The sequence below is a fragment of the Cyanistes caeruleus genome, chromosome 21 (genome assembly GCF_971803275.1).
Source record: "Cyanistes caeruleus chromosome 21, bCyaCae1.hap1.1, whole genome shotgun sequence".
Taxonomy (NCBI): Eukaryota; Metazoa; Chordata; class Aves; order Passeriformes; family Paridae; genus Cyanistes; species Cyanistes caeruleus.
In genome coordinates this window covers 9541224-9565851 of record NC_141721.1, presented here as the reverse complement: position 1 = coordinate 9565851, position 24628 = coordinate 9541224, and the positions used below count along the sequence as shown (strand labels likewise).

The 24628-nt window shown below is 55.8% G+C and overlaps 1 protein-coding gene and 1 long non-coding RNA gene across 17 annotated transcripts in view; one reads left to right on the top strand and one right to left on the bottom strand.

Moving 5' to 3' along the window:
• The window catches only part of RAP1GAP2 (RAP1 GTPase activating protein 2), a 53332-nt gene extending 30316 nt beyond the window's left edge, over nt 1–23016 (bottom strand). For 4 of the 16 annotated variants that reach the window (XM_086858881.1, XM_086858882.1, XM_086858884.1 and 1 more), the window contains exon 1: nt 3973–4157. Coding sequence is in view for 11 of the 16 variants with exons in the window: in XM_086858886.1 (XP_086715012.1) it covers nt 8830–8865; nt 20589–20705; nt 22897–22946 (203 nt within the window). In the remaining 5 variants the exon portion in view is untranslated. Of the gene's footprint in view, nt 1–3972; nt 4158–8829; nt 8866–9789; nt 9935–9974; nt 10387–12067; nt 12127–13349; nt 13453–18608; nt 18685–20588; nt 20706–22896 lie in introns of those variants that run through there. The other 12 variants (XM_086858908.1, XM_086858887.1, XM_086858896.1 and 9 more) reach the window with 9 other exon arrangements.
• Nucleotides 10549–13740, top strand: LOC147649654 (uncharacterized). The gene is made up of 2 exons (XR_015278349.1): nt 10549–11849; nt 12323–13740. It is a non-coding gene; the product is annotated as an uncharacterized LOC147649654 (long non-coding RNA).
• Nucleotides 23017–24628: the final 1612 nt, after the last annotated feature.

The following is a 24628-nucleotide window of genomic DNA, read 5'->3' as shown; positions in this document are numbered from 1 at the left end:
GCCCAGCTCTGGTGACTCAGGGCTCCTCTGGCCAGAGCAGCAGTGTTGCCTCACCAGACAGTGCAGGATACGTCCCTGCCACCCTCTGTGCCTGCCTGGGCAGGAGATATTTCTGGTTCCCTCACTCACGAGGGACAGTGCCAGAAATACACAAGCTACGCCAGGCATTTGCCACAGGCGGGCTGGAGGCACGGCCAGCCCATCCCCACAGCACACGAGCTGCAGGGGCTGACAGGGAGCACAGAGATCTGCCTGGGGCCCTTCCCCACCACCTTGGGACCCTTCACCACTGCCCAGGCACTCACCCAGAGCCCCTCTGGGCACAGACCCACCTGAGCACGGGCACCTGCACTGCCCAGGTGGGAGAGCTGAGATGGGGCAGCTGTGCCAGCACCAAGCACCGGGAGCCAGAGAGGAACAAAAGGAGACAATGCAACACGGCCCAAAACCCAAAAATAGCAACTGTTCCCCTGCAAAGGAGCAGTCACATCCCAATTTCCCTGGCATGGCAGAAATGGATTTGGGAGCATGCAAATGAGGGAGAAAGAGATTACAGCATTTCAATCGGTGCTGCAGGAGGAGGATAAGAGGGCATCCACTTTTAGAGAAGTATCACAAGAAATAGAGCTTTAGATTACATTACATCCAGCTCCAAGTAATCTGATTAGAAATTTGTTTTATGGCTTCGGTTAGAAAGACATGAAGGAAATCCCAGGAAAGCACAGAGCCAGCCCTTCCATGCAGGCAGTGAGAACACAGTGAGTTTATCTCCCCAGATATGGTGTGAGACGGGTGTGAAACGCCACCAGCCACCCTGACACCATGTCAGTTCTGAGAGACTGGACTGACGTGTGCCGAGACATGGGGCAGCCCCAGCTCCCACCCCACACCTCGGTAAGGCCCCCTGGCACAGCAGAGCCCCAGCCCTGATGGCTCCCTGTCCCCTGGCACTGGGGCTCCTGGACACAGGAGCAGGGCTGAAGTGCAAGAAAGGAGAAATTTGCCTGCTCAGCTCAAGGAGGAGCACACAGGCCGTGGTCTTGCCCTGTCCAGAGCCCATCCCTGTGATAAGTGCCCAAGCCTGTGGTCAAGCAGGGTCCATGAGCATCCACAGCACAATTTCCAGCCCTCCCAAGCAATAGGCAGGAAGAGTGGTCAAAGCCACAACAAAAGAACAAAAACTAAAGAACTCTCACTGCAGAATTCAGCTGAAGTCACGTGGGTCTTGTCACCCTCCCCTGGGCTGAGAGGATGCTGAGGAGCCCAGCTAAGGAAGGTGCTGGGAGCAACTCCTCCTTGTGCACCCCAGGCTGCCCCAGCTCAATGGCACAGAGTCTCCAGAGCATCCCAGTGAAACGGCTCCTGGCTGCAGCGTGTGCAGGTGATGCTGAGCACCGAGTGCGACAGACACACTCAACCAGATCGGCTCCAAAGGGGGTAAGACCTGAGCTGTAGCCAGGCCAAGAACTTTAAGAAAGCCACCAAAGAGCAGTGACCCAAGAGTGTCAGTGACAGGAGCCTGGAACACTGACCATGCCACCAACACATGAATGCATGAGTGGGTAGTTTTCCAAGACTCATTTATCGAGGAACAAGGCAAGTTGTGGGTACAAGGAGTCTCTTGTGCACCTCTCCCATCCACTGTGTGCCATTTGGCTATGAGCCAAACTCTATCCTGTAATTGAGATAGCCCAAGGGAGTCTCTCTTGGACCCTTTCCTGCCCAAGCCTGGATGTGTGGTGGCAACTGGGGCAGCATCAGCTGCAGCACAGCTGACACAGAACGTGGCCATGGCCATTGCCATGACAGCAGCACAATTACATGGAAATTGTATTCCTGATAATTTGGGGTATTTCTCCCTGTGAACACAGGCCTCCTGAAGAGATGAGCTCCAAGATTTCAGCATCCAATTAAATTAGATCAAATCAGCAGAGGAAATTAGTCTTTACAGCATGAGCAGATCCTCTGAATTTTACTAGCAAATCAGTGAGCTAAATGTCACCATTCATCAGTAACATCACTAATAAAGCCAGATTTGGGATGCACAGCCACTAACACGTGCCACTCACCCAATGCTTCCAGCACCACCAGCACCCTGCTCAGCTCCTGCTCCTTCCTCCACTTCCCATACAGAGCAAGGACCATCCCTGAAGCCATTATGCCAAGAAATCACCACTGGAATGCCACAGGGAAGCTTGGGATTAGGCCCAAGCTTTAACCCCAGTGGAGCAATGCCCTTCCCAAGGATGCTGCAAGGGATGTGGGAGGAGGTGGTGGGCAGTGAGGGCCCATGGACCAGGTCCCAGTGCCACAGGGGTGGCAGCAGGAGCGGCAGTGCTGGGCCCCATCGACTCTTCTGAGATGACACTGTCTCAATTACCTGCCTCTCTCACACACTTTGTTTGATGTGAAAGCATTAGAACACATATAATTTGTGGAGCTAAAACACAGGTATTATCTCTGACACATCCGTACTACAGGGAACGTTCTGAAGTTAATCACATCCAGGGGTTTCTGCTGCTCTACAGATTTTTCCTTGCCTCTTGCTCCAAATTAGAAAAGATGGAAAATGAAGCAGTTTTTAGCAGCAGAGCCGCTATCTTCCTCTTCACCTCACACTGTGCAACCTCGTCAATGAACGGGAACAAGATCAGCTTATCAGGGCTTTAGAAAGTGGCCTCTGCGTTCCAAACTGGAAAGGATTAACACTACATTGTTGTAGGAGAAAGGAGCTGTCATGGTCCCTGGTGTGACACCAGTAACATTTGAGAGGAATGAGATGGGACAGTGCCTGAAAGGACTGACCTTTGAGACTTCACAGAGACTCAGAATATAGCTCTGACCTATTCAAGTGCCTGTCAAACCTCTACATGTCTCTTCTGGGTGGGAGCCTGAGATGAGCCATGTTTTCACAACAGGCTTTGGAAGATGTGAGTCCCTTGAATATTGTATGGGTGACTGAGAGCATCACAAACCCCACTAGAAATAAAATAGCAGAGATGGAGAGAGCCATTTCCAGTGCAGGACCATGGTCCTGCCAGCACCAAGCCTTCCCAAGGCATGGTAATGCTGCTGGGTGCCAGTGGCCACCAATCCCTGCTGGACTGTGGGATGGAGGCCAGGACCCTGCCAGCTCGTAGGAAAAGTGACAGCCGGCAGGAGCAGTACAGTAATTAACAAAATTATCATCAGGAACAAACCACAGGTTTTGGCACAATGCCTACACTGCCACGCCAGCACTGCCTACCCTGCTCTGGGCTCCTTGGCTCCACAGAGATGGGGCTCTCACGGTCCCCAAATCACACCCACCCTGGCAGCAAGTGGGCACGTGCCCACGGCCGAGGGGAGGCCAGAGGGCACCCCAAGTGTGGCAAGAGCCCCTGCAAACCCTGCCTGGGTGAGCTCTGTGACTCCTGCAGATGGGCAGTGAACCTGCAGGCAGATGATGCCTCAATCAGCACAGCCATCATGGCTCTCTCCACCCACCACAACAATATTTGCTCTCAGAAGGTGGCTGTTCTCCGAGCAACCGCCCTCCGACTGCAAACAGCTCACAGGATATAAATATGGCAGGAGGAAAAACCAGCACAGTTTATTAGTTCTGAGACAGAGCTAAAAATAGACCCACGTGGGGCTGCTCAGTCCTCTGGGCAGATGTAATTGTGGATAATCTAGCTTTAAATATGGGAAGGCTGTCTGACAGCAACAACAACATTTTAACATATGGACAGGGCGGGAACATGCTGCTGCACCACCTCCAACGTCACCAGGGAGCGGCGCTTGCACCACCAGATCCCCACCTACCTCTTCTGTTCCATGGCTGGGCTTTCTGCAGGAATAAACCCTCACATAAACCCAAATACCTACAGCCACTAAGAGGAAAGCATAGAATCACATACCAAGGGAGAGCATCAGTGGAGCTGTGCCAGTTCTCATTCCCCCGGCCTGAAATTTTATATAGCTAAGGCTTACCAGATTAAATGGCTGAAACACTCCAAGTCCTCAGAGCTGACAGCACCTTCCTTCTCCTGTGAAAGCTTCCTCTGTCCCAGGCAGGCTGTGAGACGTGCTGGGAGGATGCTATGTGGGTGCAGGGTTGGGTGTGGGCAGGCAGCCAGGGCGATAACTGCCCTTCCACGAAGAGGGAAGCACTCCCGCCTGCCTGCCAGAGATAGCAGGGAGACGTTGGGACTGGCTGGATTTTGTAAATCTCCCACCAGTCCTTGGGATGATGGGAAGGACAGAACACGGCCCTGCCACCATCCCAGCAGCTGACAGCAAGCACGGACGGCGACAGCCACCATCCGTGGCAGCAGGGACCTGTCAGCATCCCTGGGCACACGCCTGCAGTTCCCTGGCACTGCAAGGAGCTTCATCCCAGCAGGAAGCCAGACCTGCTGCCAACACAAGGACTCATTTTGCCTAGCATGCCATGCCCAGCCATGACTCTCCAAGCTGCCATGGCCCTGCACTCGGTTGGGCCCACAGGTAACACCTATCCAGCACTGATCCATTGAGAGACCCCACCCAGCCTCATTCTGCCCCGCCAGCCCAGCACTGGTCTTAACTGAGTTTAAAGTTTTCTGTAAGTCCAAGGCTTTCCTTGCACCCTGGCCCTGCATGCTCAATCCTTCCCCAGGCACACTGGCAGAAGGAGGTCACCTCCAGAGCTGAGATATCCACCCAGGGCATGTTGCTGGTGGGGGTCATTGCTGGGGTTTACACGGGGCTGTCTCCACGCCCACAGCAATGGAGAGGAGCAGTTCCAAAGCAAGGGAGATAGAAAGCCTCCCTGTGTGCTGCAGCTGGCTGCTTTGCGGTAGTTTTGAGAGCATTTCCTTTGCATGTGCTTCTCCGGCTAAATATAATGGCAAGACATACATTTACATGTGGTTATCCATTTATGAAGTGCTAATAAGTCAAAAGAATTTACTTAGATGCAATCTGCTCGCCAGACCTTGTCCTCACAGGACCCAAGCACAAACCTCCAAGATCAGGGCAATAGTCATTGCAGCCACCTCCAAGATGCTAAATCATTCCCACATCTTCCCATTAACTCAGCTCCAGCCCATCAAATATTAAAGAGCCTCAAGCCTGGACACAGATCTTTTTACAAAGGTTGAGTAAATCTTTCATCTCTTCCCACCTTCATCCTCCTGCTCCCATCGGCAGAGGAGCATCACATGCTCTTTCATGTGAGTTCTGACTGCACACACACTGACTCCCAGTAATTGCTGTACATGGCTCCTCCATTCCACAGGGACATGATTATTTTGGTGCTATTTTCGCTTTATAAGGCTAAAAGAAGAGGTGACTGCCTGAAGGAGGGGCTTTTTTACTGATTTTTTTGTTTAACTCTGTGGTTTCTCAGCATACCCCATGAATACCAATGAACAAATAACCAGAGCACAAGAGCTGAGGAGCTGTCAGCAGGTAAAGGGCTGGTGAACCCCCGTGGGACATCACTCTACCAGTTTGTTCCACAGAGGAGGAGGAAGGGCCTCATGAGTCCCCATCCCACTTCTCCACCTCCAGCATCCCCAGTACAAGGACTTTACAAGGCCAAGGGGGCTCGAGGGTCTCTTCCTGCTTTCTCGGGGACCCCTGCACTTGCTGGGCTGCTGTGAGAGGTAAACAAACCCACCTGGCTGGCTCACCCGGCCAGAACTGCTGCTTGACGTGTAAATATCCTTTGCAGGCTGATGTTTTCCTCCAGGGTGACCTTCCCGCTTGGGAAGCAGCTTAGCTGCCATCTGGCTCATGTCTTCCCTTCCCAGCAGCACAACCTGACCTCGAACACCCCACGTGTGACAAGGACTGCATGGAGCCATGCCCCCAGGGAAGCCACAGGGACTGCAGGACTCCAGCTCCCTACAGACACTTCATGTGACACAAGTAAACACCAGCACCAAGCCAAGGCTGGGGAGCTGCTTGTGGACACGATTCCCCTTTTGCCAACTCAGGGGATTCAGCTCCTCCAAGTGCTTTCCCCTGAAATGGGTAAGGAATAAAAAATGTAACAGAAAAGTTTGGATCACGATGGAATTGGTCCAGACCAAAACACAGGGTCTTCACATGCCAAATCCATTTACTGTCCAAGTGTCTCAGTCTCCATTCCACAGCTCCCTGGGCTGGCCCCAGTCCCAGCAGCTCTCAACAGCCCCAGCACCTGAGCACTGCAGCACCAGTGCCTGCTTCCACCCCTGGGGATGTGCACCCCCAAAAACAGTGAGCAGAGTATCCCCAAGCCTTCTCCCAGACTTCTTTGGGCAGGAGCATATCTCAGCTCCCCAGAGCAGCCCCTGGCTCCCCACGGCAGCCAGAGGTTCAGCTGCCTCCTGCCGCAGGACAGTGGGTTCCAGAGCCAGGCTGGCCCAGGGCTGGGACATCCAAACCCAAGTGGTGGGACAGGGCACACCAGCTCTCCTGGCTGGGCGCCGATGCTCTCAGGTTCCTCTGCCTAGCAGGCACAGCTCCCTGGGGCACAGCCAGGCCTCTGCAGAGCCTCCCTGCATTTCCCAGAGACCGAGCTGTGCGGCTCCTCGGCAGCAGCTGCCCGGGGACGCCCGGGCCCTGTGCTGCACCTTCCCTGCCCGCTGCAGCCCTGGCACCTTTGCCAGCGCCTGTCACCGGAGGGGTCAGCTGAGCCCTGCCTGCGCTGCCAGGGCTCCCGCACCGCCTCTCCCGCACTCTGCGGTGCCTGCTGGTGCTCTCCAGCCCCTCAGACGCATTCACGGTTACCATAGGAACCAGTGAAACCCGAACTGAAGAAGCAAACGGAGACACAGTGGGGAAAACTGCTTTGATACCCCGGTGCCACCTGCGTGGGTGAGTTTATCCTGACTCTGTGTGGTTTATCCTTGGGAGGACAGGCAGGGCTTGCCCTGCATCACTCAGCCGTGCTCCGTCCCTCCAAACACCGCCTCGCAGGGGCCACATCGGCCGCCAGCTTTCTGCAAGTCGGTGCTGGTGTCTGCAGGCTCCCTGAGGCGCTCCAGGGCATGCGGAAAGCAGCTCCGATTTTCGGTAGTAACTTATACGGGGAAAGAAAACTTCCGATGCCTGGTGCCTCTGCCACGGGTTAAACCAGAACACTCCAGAGGCTGCAGCAATAACAAGAGGGCGCTAAAAATCCGAAAGTTTGGGATTATCGTATTTTTATAATTTTAAAAGCTTTTACGAAAATCGTATATGAAATTAATCGAATACGAAACATGGCTCTGGCTGAGCCCCAATTACAGAACCACTTAATGAAGCAGCCTACCCACAGACCAGAAGCACCACGGAGTTGCGGGAAGCATTAGCTGCAACTATCAGTGGGTGCTCATCAAAAGCTCCAAGGAAACTCCCTCCTCTGGCCAGGGCAGGAAAGGCAGAGCGAGAGAAACGTGGCCCCAGACCCTCACCCTGCCCAGGCTGGAGCATGGTAGTGTGCCCACAGCACTGGCACAGCATCCCGAGCACAGCATTAGCTGCTGGCACGGTGGAGAGAGCAGGGTACCGGGGGGTTCTGCTGAAGAACTGTTGCCACAGACTTAGAAAAAAATCAGAGCACAGTGTACAGCAGAGTACAAGGAGCAGTTCAGTCCTTCTCAGCTTCACGGGAAAAGGAAAGTCTTCAGAGGATTCCCTCCACTCCCCAAAGTGGTAAACATTGATTTAAACTTCTCATTAGTTCAGCACAACCTGGGCAATAAGTGTAGCACCAGCGATTCCGCTGTGCCATTTAAAATGGGCATTCAGCGGCTTGTTCAGGCAGCAGCTCCCCCAGGCTTTCTGGATACTTTTCCATTAAAGAATAATTTGCACAATGATTATAAAGGGAAACCACATGAGCCATCATCCTATGCATTGCCTGGAGCCCAGGGGAAGTTTGACCAGAGCATTTCTGCATCAGCACAGCGTGAAGCTGATAGTGCTGGAGCTGCACGTGTGCTCACAGTGGGGAACCCCCGTCCCGAGGAGATCGTTTGGAATGCAGGAGACGGGAGGATGCACTACAGTGGGAGGGAAGGGATCAGTATCCAGGATGTGCAGCCGGGAGGACAAAGCTAATGGGAACAGGAGGCAGGTGCCAGACAGCCACAAGTGCTGGGAGAGCAGAGAGCATCGGTGCCACCACTCCCAGACCTTCACCACCTTCTCTTCCCCAGCATCCGAGGACAAATCCCAGCAGGGATGGTGACCTCCTACAACTCATTCCACCACAGCACAGGACCTGGCCCAGCAGCCACCTTGTCAGAGCTGCACAGCCCACACCACCCACCAGTGTGGCAAATCCAAGATGGACCCATGAAGCAACACTGCCTGTCCACAGACCCTCCTTGACCCCAGTAGCATCTCCACCCCTTCCAGAGCAGTGCCCAGAGCCTCTCAGCAGCACAGGAGAGGGGCTGGGTACCAGGCACGCACTGTTCCACTGACACTCACCACCTCTCCAGATTGAAAAACAAAATACAAAACCTCCAGACTGGATTTACACCCAGAAGCTGAGTGCCAGCCTGGCCTGCTGATTCTCACCCCTGCTACCCCCGAGGCAGAGCTGGTGCCCTGTGAGTTGCCCCCTGCACACCTCAGCCCACTGATCTCACAGCGACTGCGTCACCGTGTTTGTTGTAATCTCCCAGTGCCTGATTCACTTCAGGCTTTCGGGAGAACAGACTGTGGGACAAGCATGAATGCATGTCCTGGAGTGGGCGGACATGGCTGGACTCCACTGCACCAGCTGGAGCCCAGCTCCCAGGAAAGCATCCTCCACACACTGAGCCAGCTCCCAGCACCACTCATCCCACAGGAAATCACTGCACGAGAGAAGAGCCAGGTACTCACTTGATCTTCAGGCTGGCCAGCATTGTCTTGTCGATCCTGGGGAGAGAGCAGAGGAGAGTGTTACTGCAGGCACAAGGGCTCCAGATGTAGCTGGGAGGGGGCTGGGTACTGGGGGCTGCTGCCAAACACGACCTCAGCACATCCTTTGGAGGTGCCAGCACTCCAGCTGACACGATGATCACCACAGAAAGACTTCATTGGAAAACAAAATCAATGAAGATTTAACCCAAAATGAAGCCTGGCAGCAAGCAAGAAAAAATACCCCTAGTTCTTTCCTTGTGCAGAGCTGCTGCCTCCCAATCTGGAATGCCAGGGGAGCAGAGGTGGGCATTGACTATGTCCCAGCTCTCTCCAAAGCCCAGCTGCCACAAACCACAGATATACAAATAAACCTGTGACAGCCTTGACATGCTGGGAAGATCCCACCAAACCCCACATATTGCAACCTGGCCCCAGGCAGATGAAACACAGAGCAGCCCCATCTTTCCCAGCCCTAGCTGGCTCACATGGGACCCATGGAGCCCCAGTTGCTTCACCGATTTCCCTGGCACTGGTAATGAGTGCTCATCTCCTCAGAATCATTGTGGTTACAGTCATACTAATATTAATTAATCCAAATCATAGTAATGTCTCAAAATGCAAAACAATGTCTTTTGGCAGTCACTGAAAATGCTCTGTTATCTGCCTCATGGAATCAATTCCACATCTCAAAAAAAGATCAAATAGCAAAATAACACCCCCCAAATCTGTGATCACAGGAGAACACGGCATGGCCACATAAATACATCTTTCCCCCCCCCCACCCCCCCCACCTGCAGCTTTACCTTCTCCACCCCCAGGCTGGGCTCCACAGCCAGGAGGGGCTGCACCTGTGGGTGGCACAGGGGCCAGGTCCCCACAGGTCCCCGGCACTCCACACCAGGCTGAGCCTGGCAGACACCGAGGCACAGGTACCATTACCTTTCCCAGGGTCCCTCTCTTGCAGCAACCTCACGCTCATAAAACCCCATGGCCACAGGAGCTCTGTTCCAGGCATTTCCCCAAACATCAGCTTCTGTGCTCTGCTCTGGAGAACCAGCACACTGCTGCCCCTAAAAATAGATCTAGGGCACCTGCTATTGTGACTTAATACCTTACAAGCCTACCCAGACCTCGTTGATCATTAAATCATGCTGAACTTCAGAGCACACTGGGGAGCAGAGTGGTTTCCAAGCTCAGCAGCAAAGCAGTTCAGGGACAGTGGGTGGCTGGGGCAGCTCCCGTGGGACCTGTCCCGGAGTGGGATCTGCACGAGTGGCTCCATCCGGAACCACGGGAAGAAAAAACAGTTGTTGTTATTTGGCCTCTTAGAGTAAGAAGTGGAGAAAAAGAAACAACAACAACAACAAAACCACACCGGAAATAAACTGCCATGTTTGGGAAACCGCAGTTGCAGTGTTACTGTGAGAGCCGTTTGTCTGCCCTGCCCTGCTCCAAAGGCCGCAAAGTGAAACTCCCCACACCCCACAGCCCTGGGGCTCCCCGGCCCTGGGCAGCACCGGCTCCGGGGGCAGCACTCACGATGGCTTTGCACACCACGTGCATCCCTACAGCTACACTGGGGGCACCGCATTTGCCCCCCAAGACGGACGCACCGCTCCGGGACCTCGCTGGCAGCAGATGCAGCTGGCGGAGAGAAAAAAAATAGCAATTTCCAGCCCAGCAGAGGCTGGAAATAGCGAGTGCAGCCACAGCAGGAGGCGGCTGGGTGTGCCCAGGCACCTCACACGCAGCCCCACAGGAAGGGTGGGTCGGCCGGGACCGTGAGAAGATGCAGGTGCAGGTGCAGGGCTGTGGCAGATCCCCTTCTTTTCCAGTTAACACCCAGGGAAAGGCTCTCCCGGCAGCTCACAGAGCTTTCCAGGCAGCGTCTTCCCCAGGGACCCGGGGAGAAGCGCACCGAGCCCCTTGGGAGCTCCCCCCGCAGCTCTCACATGCAGACCCTGGAGTGATATCTAAAGAAAAGGCCATGTCCTGTTCCCCCAGCCCAAACCGCAAAGCTGGCGCAGCCCCCAAGAGCCAGCGCAGCCCCACCCGCTGGCACACCCCGTTTTCCGAGCGACTCTCCGGGTTTTCTTTCCCCTGCAACCGCCGAAGCGCAGCAGGAAAGGAGCAGAGCAGAGCTCAGCCGGCCCCGAATGCTGTGCCAAGGAGGGTCACGGCTCTGCTCCACCGCAGAGAGAAGCTCCTGGGTGCCCCAGAGCCACTGCTCACAACAGCGACCGCGGGGCAGAGCTGTCCAAGAGCTGCGGTCTGGCCACCACAAAATGAGCCCACATATCACAAAACTTATTTGCACAGAAATCTATCCAAGTGCACCCTTTCCGTTTGTATGTAAAGAAAACACAATCCAGCCAAGGCAGCTCTCTTGGCTTCAGGGAGGCGTGCACTCCATCCCAGGGGACCCTGCCGAAAGCCTCGGCGCGCCAGCTGCCCTCCCACGGCCCAGTTACTCAGCATTTCCCCCAGCCGGTCTCAGGCAGCTCCCAAGTCCATGGCACCTCATTCTCAAAGCCCCGGGGCTGCCATTATCCAGTCCCAGCCCCTGCAGCCGCTGCGGAGCGGGCAGGGGGCAGAGCAGCCTTTTGCCCAAAGCACCAAACACCATCACAACCAACAAACTTGGAACAGACATAAAACACCTCAGAGAGGAGACCTAAAGAGAGGTCAGAGGGAGAACGGTGTCGTTTTCTTAAGCTGTTTCCCTAGAGATCAACACCTCTCAGGGGGAAGAGACAGGAGCAAACAGTCCGGCTGAACTCGGGGCACAGGCAGCAGCCGTGCTGCTCTGCTGAGGACAGCCAAGGAACGGATGACCCATGGAGGTGCCAGAGGTGCTGGGAGCCTGCCCTGGACCGGGAGGGAGCTTGCTGCACGCCCCAAGGTGCCCAAGGTGGCTGTAAGCATCGCTGTCTGAGTGCAGGAGGAGCGGCAGAAGGGAAAGCAGCGAGAGGAGGGTGCAGGGGCGGACACTCTCACAGGTACGTGCCCACCGGAGCCCACCGAGCCCTCGGGGAGGTCCCCTCACTGCCATCACCCGCGAACCTCACGAGGTTTTGCTGGGCTGAAGCTGTGCCAGGCTTCCTGCTGGCACAGGGCAAGAAGGTCCCTCCGCTGATTCCTGCTCCGAAAGCAGGCAAGGAAAGCTCCTCACAGGGCTCCCGGTAGCGAGAGAGAGAGGGAAGGGGAAGGCACCCACCAGCCGTAGCCGCCGAAGGAGACGCTGCGCTTCCTCTGGAACATGTTGGTGGCTCGATGCTGCCGGGGGCAGCGGGGGTGGGACAGGGGGCGGCGGGGATGGGACAGGGGCGGCGGGGATGGGACAGGGGCGGCCAGATCGGCGCTTTCTGCCGGTGCTGGGGCGGGGGGACCCCAGCGCGTCTCGTCCAGCCGCCCCCAGCGCATGCACACGCGCACACACAACCACAAAAAAAGTCATTTCCTTTTCTTTTAGCGGCCGCAGGCTTTTCGCAACCTCACGCTGCAAATATCGTATTTCTCCTAATGGCAGGACCACCAGCAATGCCGCATGGGCAGCGCGGCTGAGCCACGGACACCGTGTCGCCCACAAACATAGTGCCCTGAGACTGTGCCGGCCACTAAGGCCCGATCCAGAGGGGCGCCGGTGGCAGAGTGGTGGTCTGCCTCTCCCTCTCTGTCCCCGAAGTGGTAACGCTGCAGTCATAGCACCAGGCTGGCTCCCTGGTAGGGGAACCTCCACCCACCCCTCCACTGCCCCTCAGGGAGCATCCCACTAAAGGCATCAAACCTCAATAAGCAAAAACCCCATCACTTCATCTCTCATGGCAAACAGAAGCCACCATCCCAAAGCCCAGCAAGGCATCTCCCACTAGCTCCCATGCAGCTGCCTGTGGCACACAGGTTTTCCGTCCTCTGGTTCCCCAGCTCTATAAGGCTGAAATGGCATCTGCAGCCTGACCACCACCCCCTGTCCTTTAACAGCCAGGCTTCAGAAATCCCATGGAAATGGAAATGCTGACATCTAGCTGGGTATGACCTCCCATCCATCACAAATCCTAAGAAAATAGATGCTGTTCCCTGCATCATGCTTTGGGCACTGTAGGGCACAGTAGAGCCATAGGGAGATGAGCCCGGTTGCAGGGTGGGGCGTGGTGCCCAGAGGCTGTACCTGGTGCCCAGGTGTCCTCACACCTTCCACCTCCCCAAACCAAACACCAGCGCCCACCTGCACCCACTCAGAGCTGGGCTACGCCAGGGGATCAGGTGAGGAGGAAGGATGGGAAAGCCGAGCCACCTCGGCCGTGGAGAGGCAGGGGGAGCTGGGCTGTGCTGGGGCCACAGCACAACCCCAGAGAGGAGCCGTGCGCTGCAGCCAGCATGGGACGAGCTGCTCAGCCACACATCCTCTGCCATGCCCACGGGATCCAGGAGTCCCAGAGCCACTGCAGCTCAAAGCCTAGAAAGAGCCTCTGGCTGCAAGGTCCAACCCCACCACTCACCTCCTAGCCCAGTGATCCACGCCAGCTCCTGGTGCAGACTCACAGCATCCCCTTGCCCTGGCACTCCACACAGTGCTGGCTCCTGGGTCAGAGGCAGCTCTAGCCCAGCGTTCTCATCCAAGCACCCAAAAGCTTTAAATTGAGAGACATCTGAATTCTGTCTGATGTGTGAAAGAAAGGAGTGGGCAGAGAGAGGGTATAGGGAGCTGGAGACAGAAATCACTCAACTCCATAGAAAAAACTTGGACTGAAATCCAGCTATTTCAACTCCTACTTTTCTGCCCACAGCCTTAAAGGCATGAAACTATGGAAATTCTTTGAATTTTAGAGCTCTTAAGGACATTATTTAAAAAAAAAAAAAAAAAAAAAAAACAAAAAAAAAAAACACAAAGCCATGCTGCAGGCTTTGAAGCCATAATTCAGGTACTACAAAATATCTGGAGCAGTCATTTGCTCGGAGCACATTTGTTCCAGCCTGCATGATCCGTGTCAAAGCTCTGCATCAACAGCAGTGTGACGTTATCATCTCACTTCATCTTCCCCCAGGTCATGTCTTCCTTACACTCCTCCCAGTTGATTTCTGCCAAGCTCTACCAAGCTGCTCACAATTAACTGAAAATAAAAGCTCTGGGTATAGCCAGGCCCTGCCATGCGTTGGAATGAGACCCAGTGTGGCTGCTCCAAGCACAGCCCTGCATGCAGAGCTGTGGGACAGGGCTGTGGGAAGCACTGACCTTAGCTGGAACCACACCAGGAGCAACCTGGAGAGTCCCAGAGAAATGGCCAGTTCAGACCTTTCCCCTTGCAGCACCATCTACTGCATCTTGTTCTGCTTCTTTGGCCCCGTGAACTCGCAGCTGCCGGAGGTGACGCAGGAGCAGGAAGGGTGACAGGGACAAAGCAGGACCTGACTCCCCTTTGCTGGGAGGACACCTTAGTCACTAGATCATAATCACTCCCGCAGCTCTTCCTCGTGTCATGCTAAAGCACAGAGCCATAAGGAAACATCTCCATTTCCTGCTGTCCAGCAGGGTGTGAGGCAGCCCCTGCACAAGCCCACCTCACCCTGCTCCAGTACCTGGGGATAACTGCAGCTGGCAGTGGTGGAAGTGGAGCTCTTCCTGTTCCCCATCCCCACACAAATGGCAGCCCCATCAGCCACAAAAGATCCAGGTGGCAAACTGCATTTGAACCAGGCAAAGGTTAAAAATACACCAAGGACCCAACCTCAGCACCCCCGAGGCCACCAGCCTCCCCCACTGCCGGGTGCCCACCGCCTGCCCAGCACCATCTCACCCACAGGGGCGTGTCTCCAGAAATAGACTCTGCAATAACATTTTCTCACTTCCCCTCTTCCCCCTGAGGTATTTCACACAGGCTCAAAAACTAAAAGGGAAAAACCTTCCTCCTTTCAGAGCAGGCACAGCCAAATCATAACCGAGCAGCCAAAATTAGGGAAGAAAACCCTGGGAGAGGACGACTCCTCATCACCATCTGCACCAGTCTAACATCTCCCAGGGGCCTCTTCCAGAGCCAGGATCCCATTGCTCTGACCCAGCCTGGTGAGCAGCCCCTGCCTACTGGGAACAGTGCCACACTGCTGGTGACACCTCAGAGCAGGATTGTGCCCAGCAAGGGCAGCATAATTCTTCCCTTTCTTACTGGGGTAAGAGACTGATTGCATCATTAGTGCTTTAATATTGCCTGCGGCACTCTGAGGGCATTCAGCTTCCTATTACGATCTTAAAGAAGGTTGTGGGCACACAGAAATATTAGGTTTTTGTCCTGACAGGAAGAACATGCTGTACACATCATCAGATTGACCTACAGAGCAAAGAAAAACAGTGTCCAAATTACCTCTGACTCAGTTCATGGAATATTTTAAACACTATTTTCTCCCCTTTATGGTGCTGTTGAAGTGAAGAGAAAAACTTGATGTCTTAAGTGCAGCTTCCCACAAAGCCCAGCTTGCTCTCAGGGGTGGCTCTTCACTGCTCAACAGCTTCAGAGCAGAAGGACTGAGAGGCCTCCCTCGGCCACCAGGCTGGGGAGGGGAGGCTGTGTGTCACCCAAGAGGAGAGCTTTAGACAAAGGATAGGAAAGCCAGAGACCATCCCGAGCCCAAGGCCGTGCACAGCTCAAGCTGCAAACCATGCTCCAGCTCCTCCTCCACATTCTCGAGAAACCATTGATGGCTCATGGACTCATCCCCATGTCTAAAGTGATCTGATAACTCCTGCTCATTTCTGTGGAAATGGCTACAAAACAGATCCTGGAGGAAGCTACCATGTGACCTGCAAAGCATCACTTCTCAGGCAGTTGGCACAGGGGGTACTAACACCCAGGTAGGGCAGCACCAGCTCTCCCAGCAGCCCAGGAAGTGGCCAGGACAAAGGAGAAAAACCCAGGAAACCAACAGGTGCTGGCTGACAACCTGGCCCCCACGCTGGCCAGGTGCCTGTGCTCCCAAAGCCCCACTGGTCCCTCCCACCATCACAGGAACCAGCTCTTTGCTGAAGGGGGACACAGATCATGTCACAGCCCTGGATGCAGACACTCACCACATGGGCTCCCAGGCTCATTGAATTCCTCTGAGCCCACTGTGAATTTAATGTATAAAGTTGCTTCTTTACTCAAGTCCACCCATTTTAGAGTCCTGCCTTGGTAGCAAGGGCATGAAATTCCTCTCTCATGAAAAGGCATGAAAAGTCTCTCTCTAGGAAAAACCTGATCAAGCACACAGATTTCTGTGCCTGTTTTCTCCACCTCTTCCAACCACCCCCTCCCATGCCAGTGGAGCCTGAGGGAGGATGCTTCAGGGGAACAGCAGAGCCTACCCAGGATCCAGCAAGAAGGTTGCTCTGTGTATCCACACAATGCCCAGGTGGGTGCCTTGCACCGGATGCTCCAGAGACAGGGCAGGCACCACTAGCCCCGCCTTGCTCCCTTCTGTGCCTGGTGGCATCCCTGCCACTCCAGCCCCAGGTCCCTGGGCACTGTCACCATGGTTACCTGCATATCCACTGCACATCCTGCACCGCTCCCTGCTGCATGGAGGAGCAGGAGCTCACTGCCCGTGTCCCCAGGCAGTGCAGGGGCTGGTGGAGGGAGGATGCATCGGGACAAACCTCCTACAAAACCTGTTCCCAGTGGCAGGCTGGCACTGGCAGCTGTGCCAGGAAGCAAAGAGCATTTGGCCCAATTCACACAACAAACATGGAGCAGGGGGGTGGCTGCAGCCAATGAAGAAATTGTGAAGAGACAGAAAAAGAACAGCTTAAACTGAAAACCAGGGCTGGGAAAACATGGGGGCGGGATGAAAGCATGGGAATGAGAGAAACCTGAGCATGCTTTGGCTGGAAATTAGGAGTTTTCTAATCTTCAATACAATCAATCCCTGGAACAGCTTCCTAATAATGGAAATTAAGGAACCAAATAAAACCCCAACCCCCTAATTGAGACTCGAAATGTTTGTGAAAATGTTACACAAGACAGTGAAGTCTAGTGGAAGGTGTCCCTGTCCATAGGAGGGGGCTTGGAACTGGATGACCTTTACAGTCCCTCCAACCCAAACCGTTCTGTGATTGTATGATTCTATGATGCCCGCAGCAGCAGCAGGACACCGGGCACAGTGACCCAGCATGTGTCCTGGCACCTTCCCCTGATGGGCTGTTCCTCTCAGATACCCCTGCCCTGCATCCCGGGCTCAGCAGCTGATGGGGAATCAGTGGCTGCCCAAGGCTGAGCCGTGCTGGCACAAGGTCAGACCTCAGCAGCCAGGGCTCAGTTTGAGGCCAAACCTGTGTGTGGACACTCTGAATGTTGCAAACAAGGCACATAGAGCTTGGACTTGAGCTTTTCCAAATCCTGCTACCTCTTGCCAACATCACCTGTATTTTTCAACCATTTTGGGTGGGTTTTGCAAGAGCCAGGCTGAAATCAAATCACAGTGAATAAATAGTCTTTCTGGCATCCAGCTTGGAGGCAGATGTTAACTCCAAGCAGGGATTCATCTACTCCCACAAAACTGCAGAACTGTCTGTGGAGAGTGAGCTGTTTTTAGCTCCTGGAAAAAAATGTCTCTCCTCCTGTTGCTGCTGAAGTCCTGTTCCTGTTTCCACAGCAGCAGCAGCTTCCAGCCGCCAGAACATCTGACCAGGTCCAGGCAGCAGCAGCAGCAGCAGCAGCAGCAGCAGCAGCAGCAGCAGCAGCAGCAGCAGCAGCAGCAGCAGCAGCAGCAGAGGGCCTCTTTGAGCAGCCCTCACGACCCCGCTACCATACAGATATGCTTAGGGATGAAGGGAAGGAAGGATAATAAAACAAACAAGCAAAGAAAAAGGCATTAAAGGCATTTTTGCTGCTATGGTTATAGTCCCTAGTGGGAGGAACCGGCAGCAGAGGGAGAACGCAGTATCTGTGAAACGTGGTGTGTGCAAGCGTGAGCCTGCTGCCTGCAATCACACCGCCTGTTGGATCTGAATTTAAACTCTTCGGCGTGATTCCAACCCTCAGCAAATCGTGCCTTGTGGACAGATATTATGTCCCTTCTGCTACTAAAGCAACAAGAAGTCTTAAACAAAACAGCAGAGCCTAGAGCGTGCAGAAAACGGCAGAAGCTGGCAGGATCCATCTCACACCCTGCATTCGCCAGGGATGCAAGCAACACCTCACAGAGCCCTCACAGGCTCTGTGCAGCTCCACGCCAAGCACACTGGTTCTCTGCCTGTGGGAATGAGCAGGATGAAGAGAAATGCTCAGCCTGGTGAGCAGACATTGCTCTGCTTCCCTGTCAGGGATGAGCTGCAGCCTCGCACAGGGACAGCAGTGGGGAGGATCACCACAGCAGACTGGGAGGCTCAGACATCCCTTTGCTGTGCAAACACCTGGGGCTCCCCGGGCAAGGAGGTGCCCGGGGGAGGCAGGACAAAGCTACCCACACGCCACCAGATCCCATCACCCCGACCCCCGGGGACAGCAGGCAGAGCCCCGCAGGGTCTGCTGGAAATCGCCTCCTCGAATGGTCACTATTTAAGAGCCGTGCTGGCAACCACTTCACCGTCCTCTCACACACGGGTCCCGGTCCACCGTCCCCGGCCCTAAGCCCCCGTACAGCCCCTGGTTCCCGCCCCCAAGCCCCTGCCGTGGCACGGCGGCTCCGAACGCAGACGGAGAAGCCGAGAGCCGTGAAGCGGCTCCGCTGGGTCCCCCCGCGCTCAGCCGCTTCCCTGCGGGGCTCCCCAGCCTGGAGCACGCACGTACCGCCGAGGATGGAGCCGCAGCCCCGCGATGCGCCCGCCGCTCGCTGCCTGCGGATCCCGCCGAGGTGGTGGAGCCGGCCCCGCGCGGGGCGGAGCGGGGCGGGGCCGGGAGGGGATGTGAGGGGCTGGGCAGGGGCCGGGCAGGGATGTGAGGGGATGTGCGGGGATGTGCGGGGATGTGAGGGGATGTGCGGGGCCGGGAGGGGATGTGAGGGGCTGGGCAGGGGCCGGGCAGGGATGTGAGGGGATGTGCGGGGATGTGAGGGGATGTGCGGGGATGTGAGGGGCCGAACAGGGATGTGAGGGGCCGAACAGGGATGTGAGGGGCCGGAGAGGGATGTGAGGGGATGTGAGGGGCCGGGCGGGGATGTGAGGGGCCGGGCGAGCTCCCCCCCCTCTGTCGCGGCCCCGGGATCCCTCAGGCTGCCGAGGCAGAGCTCTGCCCTGCCGCCCTGCCCTGCCCCATCTAAGGGGCCTAAAGGCAGAAGCACACCCTCGCCGTCCCTGTCTCCTCACTCCCATCCCTCCGAGCAGGAGCTGGAGCAGGCGGCCTGGCCCGCAGCATCCCTGTGCCCCTGCAGTGCCCGCGGCTGCTCTTGCCGAGCCAAAGTTTACATTTGGGCTGCCTTTGGAGACAAACATTTCATCCCGATGAGAGAGATACAGACACTGCTCATAATCAGCTGTTGGTGTCCCACAGACTCTCCAGACAGCTCCAGGTAACTGCCTGGGGGAAGCTTCCAGGTGACTTTTCCTCTGGGAAATCAAACGAATCCAATTAAATTAACCCCCTAGAGAAATCAAATGAATCTAGTGAAATTAACCCAAACAGCATTTAACATTAATTATAAATTGTTACACGCATTTCAGTTGCACATGCCAAATGAAACATGAACATCAGGGGTGAGGCTAACACAACCTCTGAAAGCAATTTGCAAAAATTAGTTAAAATCAATAAACAGCACAGTCATTCCAGTTTCTGGAAAGCCTCTCCAGCGGCAGGAGAGGAATTCCCATCGCGGGAAGCAGATGGCAGCAGTAAGCGTGTATGTCATGTCTCCTGGCATGGAGAACAGCTGGCACCTCCCTCACGCCCCTGCAAGTCTCTTCCAGGTGTGAATGTCACCTCCCTCCGTCCACACCCTGCTTGCCCTGCATGAAGAGAACCCACAGCCCTTCCTGTCCTGGGAAATCCAAGTCTTTTGGGCACCTCCTTCCTCTGTTGTTCTCACCCATGCAATTCCAGGCAGATAAGTACTTCAGGGCTTTAAGGGCTCTTGGAGCAAAACTGCTGCTGAAGCGGAGAAGGAAGAGCTTTTAGTGTCACAGCCACTAGAGGACTCAGCATGTTCCAGAGCTCTTCGCAGGCTGGAGAACAGGTGCTGCTCTCTGTGTGTCTGGAGGCCCACAAGGCTCTTATGTTAATGGTGTTTTATCATCAAACACGGGATGGGAACCGACAGCGATGCATATGCATCAGCAGGAGAGCTGAACATGCCTGGGATGGGGCTCCCAAGGGGAGAGTTTAAGCACCAAACAAAATCAGGGGATCAGAACAGATATTTTCCAATTATCACTGATGGCTGGAGGAAACACAGCCCCTGGCTCCCATCTGTTTTTTAAGTAAATCTCAAGATCTGCATGCATAAAGTGGATCCTCAACCAAAAGCATGAGGGAGATTACAAGAAAAGTTTGGGCAGGCAGGTGGTAATTTGACCTTTCCACCGTTTTAAACTAAACAGCTCTTATGTGGTGTTTGCAGCTCCTGGTGTAAGCACTGTGCCTGGAACTTCATTTTAAAGCAAAGCCCGAGATGTCAGTGTATCACAGGGCTCATGTATCAGCTGTATCACAGCTCCCAGACAGGCTGGGGCTCAGGAGGCCTGTGTCAAAACCTCAAGGGCTTGTGAAAGAGCAAGCATCAGGGTATGTGCCAGTGCTCCCCACAGCCCCCAGCCCTCAGCCAGCAGCCGCCCTTACCTGCTGGGGGAGCCCAGGTCTGCCCGGCTGACGATGCGGTGCTGCTGGGGAGAGTAGAGCCACTGGAACGCTGTCAGTGTCCTCTCCTCAATGCGAAAGCGGCCTTCTCGCACGTACCTAAAAATAACATCCAGAGAGACTGAAATATTCATCAGCACTGGATTGCAGGGAGGGAGCGGCAGGACGCAGGAGCGGCTGGCTCGCCAGTGCCACTCGCAGCCGCGCATCCTACACCACCACGTTCCTCAGTGGCAGCAGAAAATCACTTTACAGCCCATCTGTCTGCATCCCTCAGTGCCCACCAGCCCATGCACCCATGGGCACATGGCCGTGTCTGGGACAGGGCCTCTCTTGAGACCAGATCCCTGCACCTTTCATGGGTATCTGTGGGGCTGCTGCCAGCTGCAACCCCCACCCAGCCCCCAAGTCACTCAGGGCCCTCAGGGCCCCAGTAACTACATGTGCAGGAAAGCAAAGAACAAACATTTCCAAAGGAGCACAGGACATTCCCCTGTAAAGCCCCAGAGGACAGAGGTACAGCACCCCCTGCTCAGAACCATCATCTTGGGGCACAGCCTGCCCCCAGCACCCACCCACCCCCCAGACCCCAGGCTATCACTGGCTCCAAGGCCAAGCTAAGGCCTTTCTAGCATCCCTTCAAATGCCAGGCCAGATGTTGAGGCTTATCAGGTAATAGTCAAGTGAATTGATGGTTATGAATTTGATAGAACAGTATGTGTTCCCTGTAAAGTGAGTAAAATTCTGGTAACTGCAGTTGTTTCCATCTTTTGGAACAAAATCCTGCTGCCTGCTTCTGTCCCAGCAGTCAGCTCCACTTCACTCACACTCCTCTGAACATGGAATTTCATCAGCAAGTAACTAATAACTTAAAGCCCCTGTAGTACTGATTGGAGACACATGCACACACAGCTGCAGTATCCATGAACCTCAGCCAGAGCTGGAGAGAGCTCCTGTCCCTTCCTCTGCATATGGATGCACCTGGAGGTTCATTCTCAACATTAATTGCAGGGATGTGCCTTCTGTCTGAATGAGGCCAAGGGGATGTTCCACAGTGCCATGTACCCCCCAGTTGCTGCTGCTGGGCTCTGTGACCTGCCTAAGCCCACTCAGCCCAGCACTGTGGGGTCCTGTGGAGCTGGGGGCAGTGAGTGCAGGAACTGGGACTTCCCACTGCAGCTGAAGGAAACCCAAAAGGTTCCCTGAACATCCCCAGCACAGAGTGACCTGCCAGCTTTCTGGTTAAAAACAAGCACGGTGCAATGCCAATGCTCCCTGCAGCTCTGGAATATGATAACCCTGCACAGAGCAGAGGCAGGGAAGCCAGGGTGTCCCTTGGGAAGTGGGGGTGAGGCAGTGGGGATGCAGAGAGCCAGGCCATGCAGCTGCTATAACAGTTTGTCCAAGTGTGTGAAAGATAAAAACTGTCCTTGCAAGGAGGAGGGGAAAGGGAGGGAGAAAAAGCTTCACTGGCTCCCACCCTGCCGACTTGTCTCGGTTAGAGGGGTTCCCTCCCACGGCTGGGGCGCGGGCACCCAGCGCCCGTCTGGCTCGGGCTCTGCTCCCGCCCAGGGCCCAGCCCGGGCCCCGTCCCAGCGCTTCATCAGCATCCCCACGGAGCCAGCCAGCCCGGCCTGGCATCGCCGCAGCGCCCTGCTCAAAAGTCACAAGCTGCGGACGTCACAAACTGCACAATTCAACATAAAAGAACACAGACAAAGCTTGTTCTCAATGTCAGCCCGTCCCGGCTGCTCCGAGCACGGACAGTGCCCTGTGCCAAGCCCCGTCCCCGCACGCCAGGGATGGAGGAGCCTCAGCACGCCACGCGAGTCCCGGGGACTCCTCCGGAATAAGGAGACCTCGGCATCCCCGGCACGCTGCCGCTCCCACGCTTCCTCCTCAGCGGGCAGGACCCTTTCCCAAACGTAAAATGTCTTCGGGATCAGACTCCTCTACCTCCGCCAGCTATCTCCCCTCCCAGCACGGACCCGCCCCCTCCCTGCACCCCATGTGTCCCCCCCGGCTGGAGCAGCCGCCCCGCCGGGACCCCCCTGCTGCAGCTGGGACCACGCGGCGCCCCTCGGAGCACCCCTCAGGATCCCAGATCCATGGCGAGGTCCCGTGTCCCCTCAACCCTACCCGGGATCCCCCCAGCCCGGGATCTCCTCCTCTCCCAGCCTGGAAGCATCCCCCACGCTAAAGCCCAGCCCGCCCGGCAAGCTCAGATCCCTGCGGGTCTCCAGCTCGGCTCCCCCTTGCCGAGAAAGCTCCCCCAGCCCGCCGCACTCACCAGCGCACCAGCTCCCACCGCCGCTCCCCCGCCGCCTTGCCCGAGGCCATCCCGGGGGTCCCGCCGGGCAGGGGGGGCCCGCAGACCCCGCTCGGAGCCGGCGGCGGCTCCTCCGCAGCGGTCCCGGGGCTGGGGCGGCTGCGCCTGTTCCTGCGCTCCGCTCCCGCCCCCTCCGGCGCCCAGGGGGCCCGGGGGGGCCCGGCCCCGGCCAGGTGCGGGGGGGCTCTGCCCGCTTATGTAAAGCGTTACGCAAGGCCCCCACCGGGGCAGCCCCGAGGACCGCACAACGCCCCCGGTACCTCTCTGCGGACCCCGGAGTCTCGCCCCGACCAGCCGGATCCCATCCGGGGCTCCAGGGAAATGTACGTTTCCCAGCCTTTCAAACACTTTCAAACAGACAAACAAGTCTGCGCTGAGCATCCCAAAGTGACTCGGGAACGGCCAACGGGGGAAAGAAACCCTGTCAGCCTGGCCCTCCCCAAGCCCCCCCCCCACCATCACCCAGCTCCTCACAGTGTGCAGAGGTGAGCGGGGGCCACACCTGCACAGTCTGGGGGCTGGACTCCGCCCTTGGGTCTGTCACGGTCCTTGCTCGCTGTAAGAGCACCCACCCAACCCACCCGGCAGAATTGGCAGAACTATTCTCCCATAAATTCAAAGTAAAACCTGCCAGAGCCGGAGTTTCCCTCCCAGAGCCCCTGGGTGCTGCAGGGGGCTCAGGAAGAAAACCACATGTGCAGTCAGGTGTTACTTCAAGGAGCTTTAAACCATACTGAAAGCTGTTTCCCAAAAGTGCTGTTCTGGCCCCAAATCCTCGCTTTTCTGATCTTTGAGAACTTTATTTCACAGCTCACCAAATGCAGGTACTGCATCTGCAAGCCAACAGCTTCATTTAAAGAAAATAGTGTTAATTACTCAAGTAAATTCCTATTATTGTTAGTTCTGAAGTCCTGCTGTTGTTGGGTGCAAACACATCTGAAGGGCATTGACGCTTTCCTCGCAGCTGGGGAGCAGAGGCTGCTTAGCCATGGAGAGGCTGTGCCTTACCTGGGCCACAGAAAAGGAATTGGGATAAGGGTCTCCCAAATCTGGGCAGTAACCTGCTGTCCAGAGGGGCTGCCATCTCCTACAAGTTATGGGCTGAAGGTTGGAGAGAACAACCTGCCCAGAGAGAACATGTCCACGTGCCAGGTGTGCAGCTGGCAGATGGGATCCCCCACGGGAGGCCGGCACTTGCGCCTCACGGGCGTGCCAGCCCAAACGGTGGCCAGAAAGCCACTGGTGCATCGCAGTTTTGGTCAGGCAGCCCTGGGTCAGCAAGACAGGGCAGAGCCCGAGAGCCAAAATGGACCCCAAGCTTGGAAGGGGAGAGAGCTCACAGGGACAGCCGAGCTGCTCCCACCGCTCCCACCACTCACACTGCCCTGAGCAGAGCCCTGACGGTCCCTCACTGGCACCGAGCCCAGCCTCAGCTTCTCTCCAGCTCCTCCACCAGCTGCAGGTCATGGGCAGAGAAGCAGCGACAGGATGGACTTGAGGGATGAGAGAGAGGCCAGGAGGGAGCAGAGGAGAGGCTGAAACTCACCCTCCTGCCCCTGGAACCCCAGAGCTGACCCACACCTGCTTCAGCACAGCAATTTTTACAGACCTGGGAGATTTAAAAATAAAAGCAACTTTCATTGAAAAAAAAGTCCTTAGAGCATTTTAAAAAATCGGACTGTTGCCATATCAC